The 16,616-nt window shown below is 44.7% G+C and overlaps 1 protein-coding gene across 1 annotated transcript in view; it reads left to right on the forward strand.

Moving 5' to 3' along the window:
* dync1h1 (dynein, cytoplasmic 1, heavy chain 1) overlaps positions 1-16,616 on the forward strand; it is a 32,736-nt gene that overhangs the window by 2,897 nt on the left and 13,223 nt on the right. Inside the window, exons 6-53 of the mRNA XM_041812331.1 lie at positions 23-294; positions 402-629; positions 783-1,436; positions 1,546-1,968; positions 2,059-2,238; positions 2,339-2,488; positions 2,578-2,724; positions 2,847-2,987; positions 3,128-3,304; positions 3,416-3,526; positions 3,642-3,761; positions 4,613-4,852; positions 4,977-5,132; positions 5,278-5,391; positions 5,471-5,581; positions 5,677-5,886; positions 5,983-6,129; positions 6,220-6,386; positions 6,492-6,665; positions 6,747-7,101; positions 7,194-7,388; positions 7,482-7,764; positions 7,845-7,945; positions 8,032-8,191; positions 8,332-8,572; positions 8,661-8,844; positions 8,939-9,151; positions 9,270-9,508; positions 9,590-9,746; positions 9,836-10,060; positions 10,160-10,390; positions 10,478-10,618; positions 10,746-10,979; positions 11,114-11,320; positions 11,446-11,567; positions 11,679-11,844; positions 12,711-12,874; positions 13,070-13,199; positions 13,278-13,411; positions 13,533-13,647; positions 13,751-13,912; positions 14,024-14,238; positions 14,478-14,682; positions 14,791-14,964; positions 15,078-15,197; positions 15,294-15,414; positions 15,655-15,850; positions 16,484-16,601. Of these exons, the coding sequence (XP_041668265.1) occupies positions 23-294; positions 402-629; positions 783-1,436; positions 1,546-1,968; positions 2,059-2,238; positions 2,339-2,488; positions 2,578-2,724; positions 2,847-2,987; positions 3,128-3,304; positions 3,416-3,526; positions 3,642-3,761; positions 4,613-4,852; positions 4,977-5,132; positions 5,278-5,391; positions 5,471-5,581; positions 5,677-5,886; positions 5,983-6,129; positions 6,220-6,386; positions 6,492-6,665; positions 6,747-7,101; positions 7,194-7,388; positions 7,482-7,764; positions 7,845-7,945; positions 8,032-8,191; positions 8,332-8,572; positions 8,661-8,844; positions 8,939-9,151; positions 9,270-9,508; positions 9,590-9,746; positions 9,836-10,060; positions 10,160-10,390; positions 10,478-10,618; positions 10,746-10,979; positions 11,114-11,320; positions 11,446-11,567; positions 11,679-11,844; positions 12,711-12,874; positions 13,070-13,199; positions 13,278-13,411; positions 13,533-13,647; positions 13,751-13,912; positions 14,024-14,238; positions 14,478-14,682; positions 14,791-14,964; positions 15,078-15,197; positions 15,294-15,414; positions 15,655-15,850; positions 16,484-16,601 (9,230 nt within the window). The remainder of the gene's footprint in view (positions 1-22; positions 295-401; positions 630-782; positions 1,437-1,545; positions 1,969-2,058; positions 2,239-2,338; positions 2,489-2,577; positions 2,725-2,846; positions 2,988-3,127; positions 3,305-3,415; positions 3,527-3,641; positions 3,762-4,612; positions 4,853-4,976; positions 5,133-5,277; positions 5,392-5,470; positions 5,582-5,676; positions 5,887-5,982; positions 6,130-6,219; positions 6,387-6,491; positions 6,666-6,746; positions 7,102-7,193; positions 7,389-7,481; positions 7,765-7,844; positions 7,946-8,031; positions 8,192-8,331; positions 8,573-8,660; positions 8,845-8,938; positions 9,152-9,269; positions 9,509-9,589; positions 9,747-9,835; positions 10,061-10,159; positions 10,391-10,477; positions 10,619-10,745; positions 10,980-11,113; positions 11,321-11,445; positions 11,568-11,678; positions 11,845-12,710; positions 12,875-13,069; positions 13,200-13,277; positions 13,412-13,532; positions 13,648-13,750; positions 13,913-14,023; positions 14,239-14,477; positions 14,683-14,790; positions 14,965-15,077; positions 15,198-15,293; positions 15,415-15,654; positions 15,851-16,483; positions 16,602-16,616) is intronic.

Raw genomic sequence — 16,616 nt, forward strand, 5'->3', positions numbered from 1 at the left:
ATCTTTTCTCAACTCTCCTCAGGTCTGAAACAGGCTGTGGAAACCGTCAATGACTACAATCCTCTGATGAAGGACTTCCCTCTTAATGACCTGCTCTCTGCCACAGAGCTTGATAAAATCCGTCAGGCTCTGATGGCCATCTTCACTCACTTGAAAAAGATCAGGAACACCAAGTACCCCATCCAGAGGGCATTGCGTCTGGTGGAGGCCATTTCCAGGGACTTGAGCTCTCAGCTCCTCAAAGTGTTGGGCACCAGGAAACTCATGCATGTTGCCTATGAAGAATTTGAGAAGGTTGGCACTAAACCTGTTACACTGCCTTTTTCCAGAGGTTTACTCTTATTTTAATGACAGAAAATGTAAGCCATTTCCCTAAATATCCTTAAAACTTCTGTGTGTAGGTGATGGTGGCATGCTTTGAAGTGTTCCAGACTTGGGAGGATGAATATGAAAAACTACAGGTGCTCCTGAGGGACATTGTGAAGAGAAAGAGGGAGGAGAATCTGAAGATGGTGTGGCGTTTGAGCCCTGCTCACAGGAAGCTGCAGTCACGTCTGGATCACATGAGACGTTTTAGGAGGCAGCATGAGCAGCTGAGGGCTGTTATTGTTCGTGTGCTGAGACCTCAGGTAAAGTTTGTCCTCTGTAAAGACAACACAGTCACATTTTATTCATCACTCACTCCCTGATCATTTTAGGGTGGTTTCCACAGAGAATTCTGAATAAGTTTGGTTGCTTTCCTTACTAGATGGAGAAATTGTTCTTTTAACTTTAATCTTCAGGTGACAGCGGTGCCACAACATGCCCCAGAAGGGACTGTAGAGCCTCAGGATATGAAGGTGGCTGGAGTTCTCTTTGATGCTGCCGATGCGAATGCCATCGAGGAGGTCAACCTGGCATATGAGAACGTCAAAGAGGTCGACGGCCTCGACGTGTCAAAGGAAGGCACTGAAGCCTGGGAAGCTGCCATGAAGCGCTACGACGAACGCATCGACCGTGTGGAGACCCGTATCACTGCCCGCCTGCGTGACCAGCTGGGAACCGCCAAGAACGCCAACGAGATGTTCCGCATCTTCTCCCGCTTCAATGCCCTCTTTGTGCGCCCTCACATCCGTGGCGCCATCCGGGAGTACCAGACGCAGCTCATCCAGCGCGTGAAAGACGACATCGAGTCGCTGCACGACAAGTTTAAGGTGCAGTATCCTCAGAGCCAAGCCTGCAAGATGAGCCACGTGAGAGACCTGCCTCCTGTGTCTGGCTCCATCATCTGGGCCAAGCAAATCGACCGGCAGCTGACTGCCTACATGAAGAGAGTGGAGGATGTTCTGGGGAAAGGCTGGGAGAACCATGTGGAAGGGCTGAAGCTGAAGCAGGATGGAGATAGCTTTAGGGCTAAACTCAATACCCAAGAGATCTTTGATGACTGGGCTCGCAAGGTATGGAGCTGATCATGCACAGATAATTGAAAATATTCTGTTTTTCTCTAGTGATGCATCTGATGTGTCCTGTTTTTAAATGTCTTTTCTTCTTCCTTTCATAACTTAGGTGCAGCAGCGTAATCTCGGTGTGTCTGGCCGCATCTTCACAATCGAGAGCACTCGTGCCCGCGGACGCACTGGAAATATGCTCAAGCTTAAAGTCAACTTCCTCCCAGAGATCATCACCCTGTCCAAAGAGGTCCGTAACCTGAAGTGGTTGAGCTTCCGTGTCCCTCTGGCTATCGTCAACAAAGCCCACCAGGCTAACCAGCTCTACCCATTCGCCATCTCTTTGATCGAGAGTGTTCGCACCTACGAACGCACCTGTGAGAAGGTGGAAGAAAGGTCATCCATCTCCCTTCTGGTCGCCGGCCTCAAGAAAGAGGTTCAGGCTCTTGTTACTGAAGGAATCACTCTGGTGTGGGAGTCCTACAAGCTGGATCCTTATGTTCAGAGGTTGGCTGAGACGGTCTTCAACTTCCAGGAGAAGGTCAGTGTGTAATAATCACTATCCTTCCCTACAAGAATTGCTGTTGTTGAAATGCCTCATACATTGACTTTGGTTTTGTTCTGTTTCCAGGTGGATGATCTCTTGCTGATCGAGGAGAAGATCGACCTTGAAGTTCGCTCTTTGGAGACCTGCATGTTCGACCACAAGACTTTCTCAGACATCCTCAACCGAGTCCAGAAGGCCGTAGATGATCTCAATCTCCACTCCTACTCCAACCTTCCCATCTGGGTCAACAAGCTCGACATTGAGGTTGGCACCATGAAACTACATGAAGAACTATTTGTGAGACTAGCTGTTTTGAATCAGAGTGGATTTCTGACAGGACGGTTTTTGTGCTTTGTTTTCCTAGATTGAACGTATTCTAGGAGTGCGCCTGCAGGCTGGCCTTAAGGCCTGGACTCAGGTGCTCCGTGGTCAGGTAGAGGACAAGGCCGATGTGGACATGGACACTGAGGCTCCACAAGTGAGCCACAAACCAGGAGGGGAGCCCAAGATTAAGGTAGACATTGTGATTGAAGTGACTCATTTTATTCCACGACACAGCAGACTTTTATTCACTAAATATTATTTTACCATTTTTTTCCTCAGAACGTCATCCATGAGCTGAGGATCACTAACCAGGTGATCTATCTGAACCCACCAATTGAAGACTGCCGCTACAAGCTGTACCAGGAGATGTTCTCCTGGAAAATGGTCATCCTCTCCCTGCCCAGGATCCAGAGCCAGAGATACCAGGTAAGAATGTCTGAAAACTCCAAAATTCCAGTTTGAACATTTTTGGTGGCAAACACGAAGCATATCTTTTGTTATGGGTGCATTTGCTATTTTTTCATTACTTATCTACTCTTCCTCACTAGGTGGGAGTCCACTATGAGCTGTCAGAGGAGGAGAAGTTCTACAGAAACTGTCTGACCCGGATGCCAGATGGTCCTGCAGCCTTAGAGGAGGCCTACAATGCGGTGGAAGACATCGTCAATGAGGTGGAGCAGTATGTCAAGGTAAAAAATCCCTGCTTTCTCATTGTCAAGGTAAACTGCTGATTAGAAGTAGCTGCAGAATATCCTTTCATTTCAGACTATTCTGTCTTACATTATTATGCTGTTATTAAGTATCCCCTTTCTCCATCACCCCTGTCCAGGTCTGGCTGCAGTACCAGTGCTTGTGGGACATGCAGGCTGAGAACATCTACAACCGCCTGGGTGAAGATCTCACCAAGTGGCAGGCTCTGTTGGTCCAGATCCGCAAAGCACGTGGAACCTTTGACAATGCAGAGACACGCAAAGAGTTTGGCCCTGTGGTCATCGACTATGGAAAGGTAATGATCGTTGACACTTGTGAATCACAGTCTCTCTCTGCCATTACCTGAATGTATTTTATTTTTCTACTGCCTTCTCATTGAATGTTTCTATTTCTTTTAAAAAAACAGGTCCAGTCCAAGGTGAACTTGAAGTACGACTCCTGGCATAAAGAAGTGCTCAGCAAGTTTGGCCAGATGCTTGGACAGAACATGCAGGACTTCCACGCTCAGATCTCCAAGGTAATGCTGTGTGATTGAAAACTTTTTTTATCTGTTTCGTTGATTTCCACAAGACACTGATCAGAGGATTACTGTATCTAAAGATTTCTCTCTGCCTACTCTGTTTCCTCAATAGTCCCGCCAAGAACTGGAGCAACACTCTGTGGACACAGCCAGCACCTCAGATGCTGTCAACTTCATCACATATGTTCAGACCCTGAAGCGCAAGATCAAACAGTTTGAGAAGAATGTGGATGTAAGGACTCTAAAACACCAAGTATTAGGGGTGTGACTAGACACAGCAAAATCTATGAGTGGAAAACATGTCTTCTATACAACTGAATGTCACAAATGCAGAGCAATGCAGGTCTATGAAGAAATGTTCGAACTAATCCTCTTTAAAATTAACCAGTACTGTAAGTATCCTAAAATGGGTACTTATAGCTTGTATTTTTGCTCCTAGAACATAGTTTTTACTTTTAAGCTTTAGCTGCTGTACAAAGCATGTAAATAGGTACTTCTAGATTGTGGTATAACTACTTTTAGGTGGCTTAAGTAAAAAATAAGACCTTCCTTTGTTGGCTACCTTGTGGTATCAGTATTTTTTTTAAAGTCTATTTAAAAAAATGTCAAAAAAGCCTAATTTGCATACAATATCAAGAAATACCAGCATTTTCTTTTCTTTAGTGACACTTTAGTTCTGCATACATAAATGTGTTGTCGATATAACGGGCTAGAAACTGAAGATGCATTAGAGTCTTAACATTTATGACGAGGGTCTAGAAAAAGGTCTTAAAAATTATTACAGTTAATGTGTTACCCTAAGTAGCGCACACAGGGGAGAAGGGGGAGTAGGAGCGTTGATCTGAAAAGAGTTGCTAAGCTAATGATTTTTAAGTGTCAGGGGCATCTCTGTGTCATTGTAATATCCAGTTCAGTGTTGTATGGTAGCTGCTGCTTTGCATTTCTGTGGCATATTGATCTCACAAGACCGTTTTCCCTCACACAAGATCCTGTCACACTCCTGCTAAGTATCATGTTTTCATTCTTATGAATCATTCCTCTCTAGAAAAAAGAATAGTTTAAATCATTGTCTACCTTTTTTAGTTGTTCCGAAATGGACAGCGTCTGCTGGAGAAGCAGAGGTTCCAGTTCCCTCCATCTTGGCTCTACATTGACAACATTGAAGGAGAATGGGGTGCCTTTAGTGACATCATGAAGCGTAAAGACACGGCCATCCAGCAGCAGGTGGCCAACCTGCAGATGAAGATCGTGCAGGAGGACAAAGCCGTGGAGAACCGCACCACAGACCTGCTCAATGACTGGGAGAAGACCAAACCAGTTGCTGTAAGATAATTTAAAATGATACCACACATTCACTGTAGTTCAGACATCCTCATTTAGCTGTTGAATTTGGAGCAGATGAAGGGTTGCTGTTGTGATTAGATTAATTGGTATTTTGTGTCACCAGGGTAACCTGCGTCCAGAGGAGGCTCTTCAGTCTCTGACCATCTATGAGGGCAACTTTGGCCGTCTTAAGGATGAAAGAGAAAAGTGTGCCAGAGCAAAGGAGGCCCTTGAGCTCACAGACACTGGTTTGCTCAGCGGCAGTGAAGAGAGGGTGCAGGTAACGCCAGCAGACTAACTGTATTAAAACATACAGAAAATGTCTGGCAGACACTTTGAACAAGAGTAATTTTAAACACAGCACCAAACCAAGGTGTTCATCTTAAAAGGAAGTCCATCGAACTATTACTTTTTATAACTTGTAGGTGGCGTTGGAGGAACTGCATGACCTGAAAGAGGTTTGGTCTGAGCTGTCAAAGATCTGGGAACAGATTGATCAGATGAAAGAGCAGCCATGGGTGTCTGTTCAGCCTCGTAAGGTAAAAAAAATAATTAAGTGATTTAGTTTTTGATGTAATCTTTAAAATTGTCACCAACCATGTGACTTTTCTTCTGTAGCTTCGTCAGAGTCTGGATGCCCTTCTAAACCAGTTGAAGAACTTCCAAGCCAGGCTGAGACAGTATGCATCCTATGAGTATGTCCAGAGGCTGCTTAAGGGATACCTGAAGGTTCGACTTCTAGTTTTTCCCCTCAACTTTGACCCACAAGAAATTTAAAATCCAATTTAGTTACCTGTTTTTTCTTCTTTCCTTCCTCCAACCAGGTGAACATGCTGGTGATTGAGCTGAAATCAGAGGCTCTGAAGGACCGTCACTGGAAGCAGCTGATGAAGCGTTTACATGTGAACTGGGTCCTGTCAGAGCTGACCCTGGGACAGATCTGGGATGTGGATTTGCAGAAGAATGAGATGGTGGTGAAGGATGTTCTTCTTGTGGCCCAGGGAGAGATGGCTCTGGAGGAGTTCCTCAAACAGGTGAAGAAGGGGTCTCTGTTTTATTTGACAGATTTTAGTAGTTATTAGAGGAAGTTTTCTTTGTGGATCTCGTTAAGAATTTCCTTTTTCCCTCAGATTCGGGAAGTCTGGAACTCATATGAGCTGGACTTGGTGAACTACCAAAACAAATGTCGTCTGATCAGAGGTTGGGATGACCTTTTCAACAAAGTCAAAGAGCACATTAACAGTGTCTCTGCCATGAAGTTGTCTCCCTACTACAAGGTAAAAAGATCACCATTTTGCTTATGTTATGAAAGAAGTTGAAGAATTTCTCACTTCATAAGGCTGTGCTCTTTCGTTGTCATGTGCCAGGTGTTTGAAGAAGACGCTCTGAGCTGGGAGGACAAGCTGAACCGCATCATGGCTCTCTTTGACGTTTGGATTGATGTCCAGCGTCGATGGGTCTATCTGGAAGGCATCTTTACCGGCAGCGCTGACATCAAACATCTGCTGCCTGTGGAAACCCAGAGATTCCAGAGGTTAAAAAAGACTTTGTTTTACTCCTTATATTAACCAAGAAGTAGATATGGTGACAGGATTTCACCAGAACCACTTTAATATGCTCCTTTGATTTTATTCTACAGTATCAGCACGGAGTTCTTGGCACTGATGAAGAAGGTGTCAAAGTCTCCACTGGTGATGGACGTGCTAAACATACAGGGAGTGCAGAGGTCTCTTGAGAGACTGGCTGACCTTCTGGGAAAAATCCAGAAAGCCCTCGGAGAATACTTGGAGAGAGAAAGATCCTCATTCCCCAGGTAAGAAGAATAATATGGGAAAGGGACTTAACTGATTTTTAGATGTATATTTATCACTTGTAATCAATTTTTTTTTTCTAGGTTCTACTTTGTGGGAGACGAGGACTTGCTCGAAATCATTGGCAACAGCAAAAACGTGGCCAAACTTCAGAAGCACTTCAAGAAGATGTTTGCTGGCGTGTCCAGCATCCTGCTCAACGAGGACAACACCGAAGTGCTGGGAATCTCATCTCGAGAGGGTGAGGAGATTCTCTACAAGACACCAGTCTCCATCACACAGCACCCCAAGATCAACGAGTGGCTGACACTGGTGGAGAAGGAGATGAGGGTGACACTTGCCAAACTGCTGGCTGAGTCAGTCACAGAGGTCACAGCATTCAACAAGGGCACGGCTGTGGACCTGAGTCAGTACATCAACTGGATTGATCGGTATCAGGTTAGTCAAGTGGTTTTTATGAACAAGGAGGCACAAGACAAGTTAAGGTTTTGTGTTAATGTTGTTTTCTCTTATGTGTCTTTTTGTAATAGGCCCAGCTGGTGGTGCTGTCCACTCAGATCGCCTGGTCTGAGAACATCGAGTCTGCTCTGACTACAATCTCTGGTGGTGGAGATATGTCACCCATGCAGGGAGTGCTGTCCAACGTGGAGGCCACCCTCAACGTGCTGGCTGACACTGTGCTGATGGAGCAGCCTCCACTCCGCAGGAAGAAACTGGAGCACCTGGTAAGGGAATCTTTTTTCTGAAACGCTTTTTTTTTTTTTTTTATTAAGTTTTTTAAAAAAAGGTCTGTTAAATTTCTCACATCCTCTTCTTAGATCACTGAGCTGGTGCACCAACGTGACGTGACCAGGACCCTGATCAAGAACAAGATCGACAACCCCAAGTCCTTCGAGTGGCTCAGCCAGATGCGCTTCTACTTTGACCCCAAGCAGACAGATGTCCTGCAGCAGCTGTCTATTCAGATGGCCAACGCCAAGTTCAATTATGGCTTTGAGTACCTGGGCGTCCAGGACAAACTGGTCCAGACCCCTCTGACAGACCGCTGCTATCTCACCATGACCCAGGCTCTGGAGGCCCGCCTTGGAGGGTCACCATTTGGTACAGAGACTCTTTTTGGGAAGTTTATGAAAATTCTGGATTTAGACATGTAATAATAACTGAGTTTGTCCTCTATCTAGGTCCTGCTGGCACAGGAAAGACTGAGTCAGTGAAAGCTCTGGGTCACCAGCTTGGACGTTTCGTTCTGGTGTTTAACTGTGATGAGACGTTTGACTTCCAGGTACAGAACCTAAATAGATTCTTAGTTTTGGTTTTATACTGCCAACCATGTGAGATTTAACACCTTTTTGTTTGTGTTTTTTGTAGGCCATGGGTCGCATCTTCGTGGGTCTGTGTCAGGTGGGAGCATGGGGCTGCTTTGATGAGTTTAACCGTCTGGAAGAGAGGATGCTCTCTGCCGTCTCGCAGCAGGTCCAGTATATCCAGGTGGCCCTGCGGGAGCACAGCAACCCCAACAGAGACAGGAGTATGTATTTGATGTGCAGAAATGACTGAATAATGGAATAGTAATGCTTTGGTTAGAGACATAAATCTCATATCTGACATTTTGCCTAAAAAGGGGCTAAGGTGACTCACAAATTCATTGAGTGCATTTGTTTTTTTCAGGTGTGCCAGTCACCACAGAACTTCTCAACAAGCAGGTGAAGGTGAGCCCTGACATGGCCATCTTCATCACCATGAATCCAGGCTACGCTGGCCGCTCCAACCTGCCCGATAACTTGAAGAAGCTGTTCCGTAGCTTGGCCATGACCAAACCTGACCGCCAGCTCATCGCACAGGTCATGCTCTACTCTCAGGGATTCCGCACAGCTGAGATCCTCGCCAAGAAGATCGTGCCTTTCTTCAAGTATGTGTAGCTTGGAGAAACTGACATGGCTTTGAGATAATATAAAAAGATCTGTCTTCTCTAAATTGAGCTTTCTATATAATTTCAGGCTGTGTGACGAGCAGCTGTCATCACAGAGTCACTACGACTTTGGTCTTCGAGCTCTCAAAAGTGTGCTGATCAGTGCTGGTAATGTCAAACGTGAGCGCATCCAGAGGATCAAGAGGGAGAAGCTGGAGCGTGGTGAGGTTGTAGATGAAAATGAGATCGCGGAAAACCTTCCCGAACAGGAGGTATGGAAAATTTATAGCATTTTGAAATGTTATATTCTTTGAAAATCTGCTTTTTAAAAGCATCTGTAAATTTCCATCTGACTCTTTGCTGTAGATCCTGATCCAGAGCGTGTGTGAGACCATGGTTCCCAAGCTGGTGGCGGAGGACATCCCTCTGCTGTTCAGCCTGCTGTCAGACGTTTTCCCTGGAGTTCAGTACCACCGTGGAGAGATGACTGCTCTGAGGGAGGAGTTGAAGAAGGTCTGCGGGGAGATGTACCTCACCTACGGAGATGGTGATGATGTGGGCAGCATGTGGGTGGAGAAGGTAAATGGCTAAATTATGACAACCCTAGAGTTTTTAGAGACAGAACTAAATATTCAGAATGTTGCATAGTGAGTCTTGAGTCTAGTTTAAGCAAGCTCTGTCATTTGTTCCCTCACAGGTGCTCCAGCTGTACCAGATCACTCAGATCAACCATGGACTCATGATGGTTGGACCCTCAGGCAGTGGAAAGACTATGGCATGGAGGGTGTTGCTAAAGGCACTGGAAAGGCTGGAGGGTGTTGAAGGCGTGGCCCACATCATTGACCCCAAGGCCATAAGCAAGGACCACCTTTATGGTACCCTGGACCCCAACACCCGTGAATGGACTGATGGCTTGTTCACTCACATCCTCAGAAAGTGAGTTCTCTGGTCATCTTTGTCTGGTTTCAGGGGCTTTTGAAGTACAGCTGGGATGTAAAATATTATTTTCCACTTCAGGATCATCGACAATGTCCGAGGTGAGCTGCAGAAGCGTCAGTGGATCATCTTTGATGGTGACGTTGACCCCGAATGGGTTGAAAATCTTAACTCAGTCCTGGACGACAATAAGCTGCTGACTCTTCCTAATGGAGAGCGTCTCAGCCTGCCACCAAATGTAAGAGAATACTGAAAATGCATCATCTGTTTTGAGGTTTTTGTCTAATCTGATATATTAATCAGGATTTATTCTCTTCCTCTCTCTAGGTGCGTGTTATGTTTGAAGTACAGGACTTAAAGTATGCCACCCTGGCCACTGTGTCTCGTTGTGGTATGGTCTGGTTCAGTGAGGATGTCCTCAGCACTGACATGATCTTCAACAACTTCCTTGCTCGCATGCGTAGCATCCCATTGGATGAGGGAGAGGATGAAGCTCAGCGCCAGAGGAAGGGAACAGATGATGAAGAAGAGGCTGTGTCACCAATGCTACAGGTGATTAACAAGAAGGAATCAGGGGAAATGTGCAGCAAGTCATCCCAGGGTATCGTTCATTCTTTTTATTTATGCTTTTTTTGCATTTTTTCCCCCCAGATTCAGCGTGATGCTGCAGCTATTCTGCAGCCTTACTTCACCTCCACAGGCCTGGTGATCAAGGCCTTAGAGCACGCCTCTAAGATGGAGCACATTATGGACTTCACTCGCCTACGCTGCCTGGGTTCCCTCTGCTCAATGCTGCACCAGGCCTGCAGGAATGTGGCACTCTACAATAACAACCACCCTGACTTCCCCATGCCCATTGATCAGATGGAGAAGTACATGCAGGTAATGTTCTGCTTTCTTCTCTCCATCTCCAGGGAGCTACATGTTTTCATATCAGCTTGAAGCTTTAACACAGCTTTCTTTTCACAGAGATATCTGATCTACGCTGTTCTGTGGTCCTTCTCTGGTGATGGACGGTTGAAGATGAGGGCTGAGCTAGGAGAATACATCCGTCGTATCACCACTGTGCCCCTCCCCTCTGCTCCTAATGTCCCCATCATTGACTACGAGGTACAGCTTTAAAATCAGCTCTTCAGTAAATAAGAGACTGTGGTTTTAATTCTTTTAAACCTTAAAGTCAGAAGCCAAAGCTTTCCAGGATTTTCAGAATAATCAAGGTGTTTTCCTTGTTGTGCAGGTGAACATCACAGGTGAGTGGCAGTCCTGGCAGGGTAAAGTGCCTCAGATTGAGGTTGAGACCCACAAGGTGGCATCCCCAGATGTTGTGGTTCCTACTTTGGATACGGTTCGCCATGAGGCTTTGCTTTACACGTGGCTTGCTGAGCACAAACCTCTGGTGCTGTGTGGACCTCCTGGTTCTGGAAAGACCATGACTCTGTTCAGTGCTCTCAGAGCCCTGCCTGATATGGAGGTGAGAGATATTCTGAAGCCCTGAAATCTCGTTCATGCTCTTTAAGCGTTACTTTAAATAATAGAGTACATTAGAGTCAGACTTATTCTGAAGTGCTGAGTAGAATTCTTATTTGGTTACTAATTCTCCCCCAGGTTGTGGGCCTGAACTTCTCTAGTGCCACCACCCCAGAGCTGCTCCTGAAAACCTTTGACCATTACTGCGAGTATCGCCGTACCCCCAATGGTGTTGTCCTCGCCCCTGTCCAGCTTGGAAAGTGGCTGGTGTTGTTCTGTGATGAGATTAATCTCCCTGACATGGACAAATATGGCACACAGAGAGTCATCTCATTCCTCAGACAGGTATAGGACAGTGTTGCTTTGCTGTTTGATTTGACATTTAAATCTTCATCCTGTAAATATGGTAGGATAAAATATTATGCCTGTCTTTGTGTCTAAAAGGCTCCCCTTTTGTGTTTTCCTTGCAGATGGTGGAGCATGGAGGTTTCTACCGCACCTCAGACCAGACTTGGGTCAAACTGGAGAGGATCCAGTTTGTTGGAGCTTGTAATCCTCCTACTGACCCTGGCAGGAAGCCTCTCACACACAGGTACAGGACACAGCTAACTAGAAAATATAATTGTTAGAATACACTTGCCAATGCAATGATTGCATTTGAAGAAGCCCCAACACTGACCAAGCTGTGTTTTGCTATTTGTAGATTCCTGCGTCATGTTCCTGTGGTGTATGTGGACTATCCTGGTCCAGCCTCTCTGACACAGATTTATGGAACCTTCAACCGTGCCATGCTGCGCCTCATCCCGTCTCTACGTACCTATGCGGAGCCTCTTACTGCTGCTATGGTGGAGTTTTACACCATGTCTCAGGTAAGAGTGACATCTGAATATGTGTATATTCAATTAGATAGATATTTCTACATCACATAAAAACACAAGAAATATAAAAACAAATAAGAACCCCATAAAGTCTATAAGATAAATTAAAACGCATAATTAAAACATAAATGAATCCTATTTTTAAAAAAAAAACACAGAGGTTAAGAACAATTAAAAACATAAAAGGACAGAGATCACACAACTCTAACCCTGAGTTAAAAGCCAAAGTATAAAAATACATTCTGAGACGCAATTTAAAAGTAGGTAAGGTGTGGGATGTTTTGATTTCAAATGGTAGTTTATTCAGCAGTTAAGGAACCACCAAAGAAAAGGCTCAATCCCCCCGGGTCTTCAATCTGGTTTTAGGGATGACTACGTACAACTGATCCTTAGACCTCAGGGATCATTGTCATTTAAGCGGCCTCTCAGATGCAGGATTTGTGCACAGAAAGAACTTAATCTGGTCTGATTTCTGTATGTGCAATCTATTTAGACTTTAAAATCTCAAAAAAATCTACGTTTTGGCTGTTGTAAATTTACACATTTTTTAACTTGAACATTTTGAGTTTTGTTCTCAAAATTAACAGATCCCCCTAATATTTGTGTTTTATAGTGGCCCTAATTTGCTGATAAAATATTGAATAGTACATATAGATCTTTTGGCAAAAACAAATGTTTTTAGGCATATTGTATTGGGATTTTGTCAGTGAAAACAATCAAAATTGATGTCTAATTTTTCCAAGTGGGTCATGGGGATCTGAGCTTTTCTTAGACAGAAGCAGGGGAGCCCTAGAAAAAAAAGGTTGGTAACTGTGATATAAGGTTACCCGCCTCATTTGATCCTTTTTCTTCTTCAGGAGCGCTTCACCCAGGACACTCAGCCTCACTACATCTACTCTCCCAGAGAGATGACCCGTTGGGTCAGGGGCATCTTTGAGGCCCTACGGCCTCTGGAGACTCTTCCTGTGGAGGGTCTCATCCGCATCTGGGCCCATGAAGCCCTCCGTCTTTTCCAAGACAGGTGAGGACAACTATTTGATGAGAGACATGAAGCAGAAAGTATTTTTCTGTTCTGTCAGGGCTTCAACAGACTCTTGAAATTGCAACAGTTCGTTTAGTCTTTCTATGTAAGTGCATCTTATGAAATGCCAGGTATTAAATGCAAAGATATTTAAGGACTGTTCATTTGATGGTGATGTATTTCATCTTTCTCCAGGCTGGTTGGTGATGAAGAGAGAAGGTGGACAGATGATAACATCGACATGGTAGCTCTCAAACACTTCCCCAACATTGATAAAGACAAGGCTCTGAACAGGCCGATCCTCTACAGTAACTGGCTCTCCAAGGTAAACTAGAAACATGAAGACTGCTCTGATCAGCCTTGAAGATGCTTTCTTTGCTGACTTTCTCTCTTGTCGATGCAGGACTACATCCCCGTGGAACAGGAGGAGCTCAGGGACTATGTGAAGGCCCGTCTGAAGGTCTTCTATGAGGAGGAGCTGGACGTCCCTCTGGTGCTCTTCAATGAGGTGCTGGACCATGTCCTAAGAATCGACCGGTGAGAATCATCTTAAGTTTGTGGATAAAGATTGAACCTTTACTTTGTGTTAGAATTAAAGATTCTGCATAGTTCTTTTTTTTCTGTATTCTTTGATTAAATTAAAAAAAAATTTTTGTAGAATTTTCCGTCAGCCTCAGGGCCATCTCTTACTGATCGGTGTGAGTGGAGCAGGAAAAACAACTCTGTCTCGCTTTGTCGCCTGGATGAATGGACTCAGTGTTTACCAGATCAAGGTTGGTACAAGGCTTAAAGATCCACAGTGCTCAGATGTTATGAGTGGTGTCACTCAACAACACTTTCCCTGTCTTTATTCAATTTGTATGTGAACGTTTCCAGGTTCACAGGAAATACACCGGGGAGGACTTTGACGAGGACCTGCGTACAGTGCTGCGCCGCTCAGGTTGTAAGAACGAGAAGATCGCCTTCATCATGGATGAATCTAATGTGCTGGATTCTGGTTTTCTTGAGAGAATGAACACTCTGTTAGCCAACGGAGAAGTAAGTCACTTTTTTCTTTTTGTTGTATATCAGTACATCTCAATGATGAATGTGACATAGTTTTAGTTATGGTGTTTATATTGGTTGTTAACATGCCCTGTTTTTTGGTAGGTTCCTGGTTTGTTTGAGGGCGATGAGTATGCCACTCTGATGACTCAGTGCAAGGAAGGAGCCCAGAAAGAGGGCCTGATGCTCGACACACATGAGGAGCTCTACAAGTGGTTCACCAGCCAGGTTATCAGGAACCTCCATGTTGTTTTCACAATGAACCCTTCATCAGAAGGCCTGAAAGACAGAGCTGCCACATCACCTGCCCTCTTCAACAGGTACAGACACACAGAGCATACTTATCCATCATTAAAAGGAATGGATACCATGGTATAAAAAATGTATGAAGGATTCCCATGCATCCTTGAAAAGTCTTAAATTGGACATTTTTGGATGGTTTTAATGCAAAAAATGTCTTAGTTTTCTCAGTTTAGGTCTTAAAAAGCCTTACATTTGATCTGTAGAAGTGTGAAGGAATCCTGTGTATGTTAGTGTTTACTGAAACCTTCTCTTTTAGGTGTGTGCTGAACTGGTTTGGAGACTGGTCCACAGAAGCCCTTTACCAGGTGGGTAAGGAGTTCACCAGCAAGATGGATCTGGAGAAACCAAACTATAAAGTGCCGGACTACATGCCCATTGTCTACGACAAACTGCCCCAGCCTCCATCTCACCGTGAGGCCATCGTCAATGGCTGCGTGTTCGTACACCAGACACTCCACCAGGTAGGCACCACTCAGAGTTCACAGTTTAAGTTCATTAAGCTATGCTTCTGCAGAAACTGGACTTTTTACATCATGGGAATTGGTGACTGTTTTTTTTTTTGTGGCAAGGCTAACAACCGTCTGGCTAAGCGTGGCGGTCACACAATGGCCATCACCCCTCGACACTACCTGGACTTCATCAACCAGTACGCCAACCTGTTCAATGAGAAACGTAGCGAGCTGGAGGAGCAGCAGATGCACCTCAACGTTGGTCTCCGTAAGATCAAGGAAACTGTCGATCAGGTAGCCATATTATTAAATGCTGACGCTTGCAGAGATTCCTGATTACTGGTTTCTAGTCAAATAGTTTCTCTTTTACTCTCAGCACTTGATTGTACTTGTGCTTTCTTGACAAGGTGGAGGAGCTTCGTCGTGACCTGAGAATCAAGAGCCAGGAGTTGGAGGCCAAGAACGCTGCTGCCAACGACAAGCTGAAGAAGATGGTGAAAGACCAGCAAGAGGCAGAGAAGAAAAAGGTTTGCAGGAATTAATTTGACACTTATTTCAGGTGGTGATTTTGAATAATAAATACATAAAAATTTACTCCTGGTTTCTCTTTTTTTTTTTTGCAGGTGATGAGCCAGGAGATCCAGGAGGCTGTGTACAAGCAGCAGGAGGTGATCAAAGACAAACAGCTGAGTGTCAAACAGGACTTGGACCAAGTGGAGCCTGCTGTCATTGAAGCTCAGAATGGTACAGTAGAAATGCCTCAGCAGTCAGCATTATTTCTTTTTAAACTGTTGTCACTGAATGAGCTTGATAGGCCATTAACTGTTTCTGTAACAAAACGCAAACATTATAAAGATTTGTTGTCGTACTATCTGTGTTTTTGCTTTTGCTCATTTTTTACACTTTATTCCTTACCTACATCCTTCCTTCATTTTTGCCTGTCCCTTGTCATAACCTTCATCCTTGTTCACCTGATGTTGGTAGCTGTTAAGTCTATTAAGAAGCAGCACCTGGTGGAAGTGCGATCCATGGCCAATCCACCTGCAGCTGTGAAGCTGGCCCTTGAGTCCATCTGCTTGCTCCTGGGAGAGAGCACCACAGACTGGAAGCAGATCCGATCCATCATCATGAGGGAGAACTTCATCCCCACTATTGTTAACTTCTCTGCTGAAGAGATCAGGTGAAATAAAAGAGAAATGATCATGCACTTATTCACTAAAGCTCTCCCCCTCTCTGTCTCCCTCCTATTTTCTTCCTCTTCTCTGACTTCTTTCTTTCAAACACGCTCCTCCCTCCTAACTAGCCGTGAGCTCTATAAAGAGGCAGCACCTAGTAGAAGTGCGGGCTATGACCAATCCCCCAGCTGCAGTCAAGCTGGCCCTGGAGTCTATCTGCCTTATGCTGGGCGAGGAGACCAATGACTGGAAAAAAATCAGACAAGTTATTATCAGGGACAATTTCATCAGCAGCATAGTCAACTTTTCCTCTGAGGAGATGAGGTATAAGTGTCACAATGTCTGTCTAGACTTCAATGGAAGCCAAATGACATCAACCAATCAGCTGATTAATCAAGTGGCTCATGTGATCAGAGTTTTCTAATAATTCAAATGACTCCAAAACTGAGCAACTACCCTTGATAGTAGTAGTTATGATTTTACAGTAAAGATGGTAGAAATCTCACCTCTCAGCCATCCCAAACATAATCTGAATGATCCAGTGAATAATTTCCATTGATTTAATTCACTTTTAAGTTTTTAAAATGCAAATAGTGCTGCTGTATCTGACTTTTTTGGACCACTTCTTCTTTATTCAGCGACTCCATCCGTGAGAAGATGAAGAAGAACTACCTCTCCAACCCAGGCTACAACTACGACCAAGTGAACAGGGCTTCTCTGGCCTGTGGACCCATGGTGAAATGGGCGATTGCACAGGTATGTGCATTCTAG

This window comes from Cheilinus undulatus, linkage group 18, assembly GCF_018320785.1.
Source record: "Cheilinus undulatus linkage group 18, ASM1832078v1, whole genome shotgun sequence".
NCBI classification, from domain to species: domain Eukaryota; kingdom Metazoa; phylum Chordata; class Actinopteri; order Labriformes; family Labridae; genus Cheilinus; species Cheilinus undulatus.